Below are 8052 nucleotides of genomic sequence, written 5' to 3'. Positions count from 1 at the left end.
TGCAGTAAGCCAAGATTGTACCACTGCACTCCAGGCTAGGTAACAAAGCGAGAATCCGTTAAAAAAAAAAAAAGTCATGTTCACGTAGAGTTTGGCTCCACAGCTCACTCTCTTAACCACCCTGTAATGCCCGCTCTATGCCCTGATGTAATTGTACGGTAGCTCATGGCCCCCTTAGAGCCTAGAACCTAGCTTTCATTTCCTACTCTACAGCTATATAATTTAGCAATTTTTCTCTGTATTTGTTGGATTCTAACCCTACATACCTCAAATTTTGTTAATATTACCGAATCTTAAAGGAGGCTGTGATGTCTTTAGTCTCTAGAAATATTAAACAACCTATAAACAAAGGACTATATGAGGGCAAACAGTATTCAAATTTCTATATTCTTTAAAACACTGAGGCAATGTACTGAAAAACACACCCAAGAAACTGCAACCAATCTACTCTGGACAAAAATTTAGACATCATTTCTTCAAAACAAGCTATCTGGTGGTACTTAGGCATATTCTTCCATATATCAACAGTGTTTTACATGTCATAATCTTAAAAATAATTTTTAAAGTGTCAAAATTATAGGCCTCATCCATTTCTGTATGCTTGAAAAAATGATACAATATAGATTTGTTTCTTTAAAGTAGTCAATAAAATGCATAAACTTCTAGAGCAATCACTAAAGAAAAGAGTTCATACTAAAGGTTGTAATACTAGGAATAAAAGAAAACTCAATACTGCAGGTTCTTAAAGGTAAAAGTTAATAAAGCCTTTTTTGGTTGTGAATCTTGGCCTTAAAACATTATACATATGATCCTCCCCTTCCTTTTCCTGTTGCGAAGATGTGGTGACAAACCAGGTTTGCTCATACAGATAATACTCTTGAAAATAGCGGCAGTGAAATAACATAAAGGGAAATACAGTTCACTTAATGATCTCATACATTGGAACTTATTCCCCGTGCCTCTTTGCGTATCTCCAGACTAATATGTGAAAGAGATGAAACGGCTGTTTGCTACCAATATTTTACTTGATGCTCCATTTTTTTAATTCCTTGAGTAAATTACAATGCATTAACAGAATCAGGAAAGCATAGCTATTCCAGCAACTAAACAATTATGCAAATCTCTAAAACATAGTAATGGACCGATTATTTTAAAATACAACACACCAACAAGTAGTTTATTTTTAACTCCGTTTTGGTTTGTTGTTAATGGCATTGCTTAAGAAAAAGCAAATAAAAGGAGCAGGAGGAGAAGCAAGAATAGAAACAAGATATAGAAGCAGCTGCATAAGCAAATAAAGAGGAAAAGAAGATGATGACGAGAAAAAGAAAAAACAGACTGGAAGAAAGGAAAAAGAACAGGTGAGGGAATCAGAAGGCCTATTACGATACCTTGATTCCCCTCCTAGATTCAAGAAATTTGAAAAGTTTGACTTTTCACAAAACACACACACACACACACACACACACACACACACACACACACAGACAGACACAAGCAAAAAGATACACAAATAGTCATCCCCTACATTTTGTTAAGAGTGAGATAATGCTCCACTCACACCTGGCTCAGGTGTCAGCAGGAGGAAAGGACCCTTCAGATTCTGCAGGAAAAAGAGGGGGACTCCTCCTTACCCTGGCTGTGCCTCCACCGCTGTCACCAAGGCCTACAGTACAGCACCCACAGCTTCCTACCCACGCCAGGCCAGGCCGGGCCAGGAGGGCCCCCCGCAGCTCTCTCTCCCACTTCCACTTCCCCGACCCCAGACTTGCTGCTGCTGCCACCACTAGCGCTGATACCAATACAACCACTGCTTCTGTCGCCCTCCACGGATTGGCCCATCCTACAAGGCTCCTTACCCGCTGGCCACTGCCGCAGCCCTCCCCGCGCCCTGGCCGTAACCGGCTGCCCTCCTACCGCTGCAGCACTCTGCAGTCTCGGTCGCCGCCACCCACCGCAGCAGGCGGTGGCAACAAGGCGAGCTATGGTGTGGCAGGCCCCAGCCTCCAGCGTGCTGCAGGGTGCTGCTTCTCCTGGCACGGAGCAGCTCCGCGGGCAAACCCAGAAAAGCCTAGCACAGGATGCAGCGAGTGGTAGCGTTAGAGCCTCACCTGTCACGCTGGCCACTGGGCGGAGGGGCCGGTTCCAGCGAAGGCACTCACATTCACCCTCCAAAGTCCAGCCTCTCCTCTGGCCCAGGGGGCCGGGAACTGGGGCCTGCGGTGGGGACCGGAGACTCCCACAGTGGATGGCTACCCACTCCACAGGAACTGTTGGGCACCAGGGCTGTGCCCCTCAAGGAGCAGGAACAGCAAAAACTCAGACCCAGGCACCGGGACCCCCACCCAAGTGCCAGTTTCCGTTCCTGACGCCTCCACCGACATGGCCGTGTCCCCCCGTGGTGCCCACTGCTCCGTGGCCTGGGGGGGTCCCAGGTTGCCTCCGCGACACAGAGTGAGAAAACGCGGATCCGGGAACCACGGCAGGTGTGGGGGCCCGGCCGTGCTCAGGATTCCCGCGGAAATGCTGTGCGCCCGCTCCGCCCCAGCACAAGCAAGAGGAGGGAGGTCGCCCCCTAGAGTCTGGAGTCCGGCTCCTTCCTTGGAGGCCACCCACTTTGGGAGGCAGAGGCAGGCAATTGCCTGAGGTCGAAAGTTCGAGACCAATCTGGCCAACATGGTGAAACCCCGTGTCTACTAAACATACAAAAATATTAGCCGGATGTGGTGGCATGCACCTGTAATCCCAGCTACTCGGGAGGTTGAGGCAGGAGAATTGCTTGAACCAGGGAGGTGGAGCTTGCAGTGAGCTGAGATCGTGCCACTGCACTCCAGCCTGGGCAACAGAGCGAGACTCCGTCTCAAAAACAAAAAAGAAATAACATTCAGGCTGTGACCCTGAAGCGGCCGTCATTCCTTGATGATATGAGCATTTCTGTGTCTCTCATTTCCATCAAGTGCTAGGCTTCGGGTACTCATGTAGACTAATACGTGGTCTCTGACTTTAGGGAAGTGATAACAAAAGTTCTTGTGGATTTTTGCTTTTCATCCTCCACATGACTGAAGAGAAAGAAAATGCTTGTGAAATCAGTCTTTCCTAAAGCATCCTGCTTTTTAGCAAGCAGAAGTGGCTTGTGACAATTTTAGGAGGAGGTTGCTGCACTGGACTCTCTTCCCCCTCTCTGGTCCTGAGCCCAAGGCACTTTCGAGTCCAGCTGCCGAACCTCCACCAGCCCAGATGTTTGGTGGCACAGATGAGTGCCAGGTGGCCGTTCTTCTGGACCTCAGCACAGACTCCCTGTCCCTTGATTTGGAGTTCGTTAGCCAATATGGAGAAGGGACTGGTTCTGCTCTGCGTGGTGAACAGTGATTCTGGTAAGAGTGAATTCGTAGACTAGAAAAAGAGAGTAAGATAGACCCAGACCCAGTTTAATCAACTTTCAAAGGAAAGTTTTTTCATGTTTTAAAAAGAATAAAAGTGAATTTTCTCATGCTTATCTTGTTAGGGTCTCAGGAAGGACCACAAGGTTTTATTGGTGAGCGATACCCCAATTGGAAGAATGAAAACCTAACCTCTAGGTCGGCTAGTGTGAGAAACGCTGAAGCTTTGGAGAATTTCTGCACTGTGACCCTCTAGCTTTGCATGTCTTAGAAATAGTTTAATTCCATGATTAGGAACCCAACTGTGTATAGGGTAAAAGAACCACTTGTTGCCTAGAAGCAGAGGTGTAACCTAAATGTTTTTTAGGGATAGAGGAAGATTCTAGCAGTGGAGTTTCATTTCTTCGAGTTAAGGTATTATCTTACCAATCTTTTGATAAAATGCAAATGCTATTTCAGTATATCAGGATGGTTTTCACACGAATGGATCCATTATCGACTTTTTTTTTGAGACGGTCTCATCCTTGTTGCCCAGGCTGGAGTGCAGTGGTGCCATCATGGTTCACTGCAGCTTTGACTTCCTGGGCTAAGGTAATTCTCTCATCTTAGCCTCCCAAGTAACTGGAACTACAGGTGTGCACCACCATGCCCAGCTAAATTTTGTATGTGGGGTGTGTGTGTGTGTGTGTGTGTGTGTGTGTTTAGTGGAGACCAGGTCTTGCTATGTTGCCCAGGCTAGTCTCAAACTCCTGGAATCAGGTGATCTGTCTGCCTCAGCCTCCAAGAGTGCAGGGATTACAGGCATAAGTCACCACACCTGGCCATATTACACGACTTTTTAACGTAATTGATAGCTGGGTCCAGGTGCTGTGGCTCATGCCTGTAATCCCAACACTTTGGGAGGCCAAGACAGGTGAATTACTTGAGGTCAGGAGTTTGAGACCAGCCTGGCCAACATGGTGAATCCCTGTCTCCACTAAAAATACAAAAAGTAGCTAGGCGTGGTGGCAGGTGTCTGTAGTCCCAGCTACTTGGGAGGCTGAGGCGTGAAAATTGCTTCAACCCTGGGGGCAGAGGTTGTAGTGAGCCAACACTGTGCCACTGCACTTCAGCTGGGGAGTCTTGAAAACAAACAAACAAACAAACAAACAAACAAATGTGATTGAGAGAGCTGAAATCAAGCATTTTCAAAAAAAAAAGAAAAGAAAAGAAAAGAAATCCCACCTTGCCCTTTGTGGAACTGGAACTACTCTTTGCACATGATTCTGCCCTTCCAGCTTGTGGACAGAATGCTGTTCTTGACAAAGCAAGAGTCCCTTATTCCTCATCCCTCTCTTTCCAACATGCCCAGGGAGGTTTGGATGGCTGTGAGCCAAAACAGCCAGAAAAGTGGAGAGAATAAAGAGCCTCTCTTGTTTTCACTTGGGCAACAGGCATGAATGAGAAAATTAAGTTTAAGTATTTTGTTTTATTTTTTAAAACCTTAGCTTCTCCTTTTCACCCTTCCTTAGATGTGTGTATTTTAACATTTTGCATGTGATAGCGATGTTATCCATGCTGAGTAAAGTAGAAAAAACAGATTACAAATGGATGCCTTGGGCATATGGATTATGTTTGGATACTGAATTGAACCACTGAACTGTAAAAAAAGTTACGAGACAGGGAAACTGAACTGGCTATGTGACGATATTAAGGAATTATTGTTAACATTTAAAAATGTCATAATATATTGTGGTTATGTTTAGAAATAAAAATAGCTCTTATCTACTAGAGATACATGCTAAAGTGTTTATGGATGAAATGATATGAAGTCTGGGATTTTTTATAAAACAATCCAAGGCAGGAATGAGGGACAGTGGATGGGAGGACAGATGAAATAAGATTTGCCATGTGTAGACAGACACTTGCTGAAGCTGGATGATAGAGGCTTGTTATTCAGGCAGACCCATGTTACTGTGCTTTGCTTTATTGCACTTTGCAGCTATTGCATGTTTTACAAATTGAAGGTTCATAACCACCCTGCATCCAGAAATTCTTTTTTTTTTTTTTTTTTTTTTGAGACATGGTTTCCATTTTGTCTCCTAAGCTGGAGAGCAGTGGTGCCATCACAGCCCACTACAGCCTTGACCTCCCACACTGCAGCTTTGTGACTTAAAGTGAGAGACATGCAACTGTTCTAAAGTGAGAGATATGCAACTCTTCCTTTTACTCAAACACTTAGAAGCCATTGTAGGGTCATTAATTGGTCTAATTTAACATTGTTGTATGTGAAAGAATAGAGAGGCCCAAAGAGAGGGAGGGACATGGGGGAACAGTCAGTGGGTGGAGCAGTCAGAACATATTCAACACTTATTGACCTCCCAGATGCAAGCAATCCTCCCACCTCAACCTCCTAAGTAGCTAGTAGCATGTGCTACCATGCTAATTTTTTTTAGTAGAGATGGGGGTCCCACTGTGTTGCCCAGGTTTACATTGCATAATTCTGTTGGCACCATTTTTCCAACAGCCTGTGCTCACTTCTTGTCTTTGCATTACATTTTGGTAATCCTTGTAATATTTCAAAGTTTTTCATTAACATTGTATCTGTTATGGTGATCTGTGATCAGTGATCTTTGAAGTTACTACTGTAATTGTTTTGGGATGCTGTCAAGCCCACCCATATAAGATGGTGAACTTAATCGATAAGTGTTGAGTGTTTCACCTACTGACTGTCTCCCCATCTCTCTCCCTCTCTTTGTGCCTCTCCATTCTTTCAGATACAACAATATTGATATTAGGCCAATTAATTACCCTATAATGGCTTATAAATGTTTGAGTAAAGGGAAGAGTTGTGTGTCTCTCACTTTAAATCAAAAGCTTTCAGAAATGATTAAGCTTAGTGAGAAAGGCATGTTGAGAGCCATGATGGACTGAAAGCTAGGTCTCTTGTGCCAGTTACCCAAGTTGTGAAAGTTTTTGAAGAAAATTAAATGTGCTACTCCAGTGAACACGCAAATGATAAAGTGAAACAGGCCGGGCTCAGTGGCTCACACCTGTCATCCCAGCACTTTGAGAGGCCCAGGCAGGTGGGTCACTTGAGGTCAGGAGTTCGAGACCTGGCCAACATGGTGAAACCCCATCTCTACTAAAAATACAGAATTAGCCAGGCATGGTGGTGTGCACCTGTAGTCTCAGCTACTCAGGAGCCTGAGGCAGTAGAATCACTTGAATCCAGGAGTCGGAAGTTGCAGTGAGCCAAGATCATGCCATTGCACTCCAGCCTAGGTGAAAGAGCTGAACTCCAAAAAAAAAAAAAGAAAGACAGAAAGAAAAGAAGGAAGGAAAGAAGGAAGGAAGGAAGGAAGGAAGGAAGGAAGGAAGGAAGGAAGGAAGGAAGGAAGGAAGGAAACAGAAAAGAAAAAGTGAAACAGCCTTATTGCTGATATGGAGAAAGTTTGACTGGTCTGGATAGAGGATCAAACCAGCTACAACATTCCCTTAACCCAAAGCCTAATCCAGAACAAGACCCTACCTCTTTTCAGTTCTGTGAAGACTGAGAGAGGTGAGGAAGCTGCAGAAGAAAAGTTGGAAGCTAGGCAGTTGATTCAGCATGTTTAAGAAAAGAAGCCACCTCCATACATAAAACTGCAAGGTGAAGCAGCAAGTGCTGATGGAGAAGTTCCAGCGAGTTATCCAGAAGATCCAGCTAAGATCATTGATGAAAGTGGCTACACTAACAACAGCTTCAATGCGGATGAAACAACCTTCTAGTGGAAGAAGATGCCATCTAGGACTTTTAAAAACCAGGAAGGAGAGAATTCAAAGCTTCACAGGACTGGCTAACTCTCTTGTTGGGAGCTAATGCAATCATGACTTTAAGTTGAAACTCACAACTTTAAATTTCAGAATTTACCATTCTGAAAATCCTAGGGCCCTTGAGAATTATGCTAATCTCCTCTGCCTGTGCTCAATAAATGAAACAACAAAGCCTGGATGACAGCACATCTGTTTAGAGCATGGTTTACTGGCTATTTTAAGCCCACTGTCAAGATCTACTGCTCAGAAAAAAAAATATTTCTTTTAAAATGTCTTTGGTCATTGACAGTGCACCGTGACCCCAGAGCTCTGATGGAGATGCACAGGAGACGAATGTTGTTTTCATGCCTGCTAACACAGCATCCATTCCGCAGTCCATAGATCAAGGAGTAATTTTGAATTTCAAGTCTTAGTATTTAAAAAGCACCTTTCATAAGGCTACATAGCTGCCCTAGAGAGTGATTCCTTCTATGAATATGGGCAAAGTCCATTGAAAACCTTCTGGAAAGGACTGACCATTGTAGATGCCATTAAGACATTTATGATTCATGGGAGGAAGTAAAAATATCAACATAAACAAGAGTTTGGAAGAAGCTGATTCCAGCCCTCATGGATGACTGGGGGGCTTAAGACTTCAGTGGAAGAAATAACTGCAGATGTGGAAGAAATATCATGAGAACTAGAATTAGAAGTGGAGCCTAGGCCGGGCGCGGTGGCTCAAGCCTGTAATCCCAGCACTGTGGGAGGCTGAGACGGGCGGATCACGAGGTCAGGAGATCGAGACCATCCTGGCTAACACTGTGAAACCCCGTCTCTACTAAAAAAATACAAAAAACTAGCCGGGCGAGGTGGCGGGCGCCTGTAGTCCCAGCTATTC

At 44.6% G+C, this 8052-nt stretch overlaps 1 protein-coding gene across 1 annotated transcript in view; it reads left to right on the top strand.

The window, feature by feature from the left end:
* Positions 1-2081: 2081 nt before the first annotated feature.
* LOC108529270 (uncharacterized) overlaps positions 2082-8052 on the top strand; it is a 10114-nt gene continuing 4143 nt past the window's right edge. The window contains exon 1 of the mRNA XM_017871460.1: positions 2082-2349. Within this exon, the coding sequence (XP_017726949.1) occupies positions 2082-2349 (268 nt within the window). The remainder of the gene's footprint in view (positions 2350-8052) is intronic.

Source organism: Rhinopithecus bieti, unplaced genomic scaffold (assembly GCF_001698545.2).
Source record: "Rhinopithecus bieti isolate Rb0 unplaced genomic scaffold, ASM169854v2 scaffold_6063, whole genome shotgun sequence".
NCBI lineage: Eukaryota > Metazoa > Chordata > Mammalia > Primates > Cercopithecidae > Rhinopithecus > Rhinopithecus bieti.
This window is presented reverse-complemented; position numbering and strand designations above follow the sequence as displayed.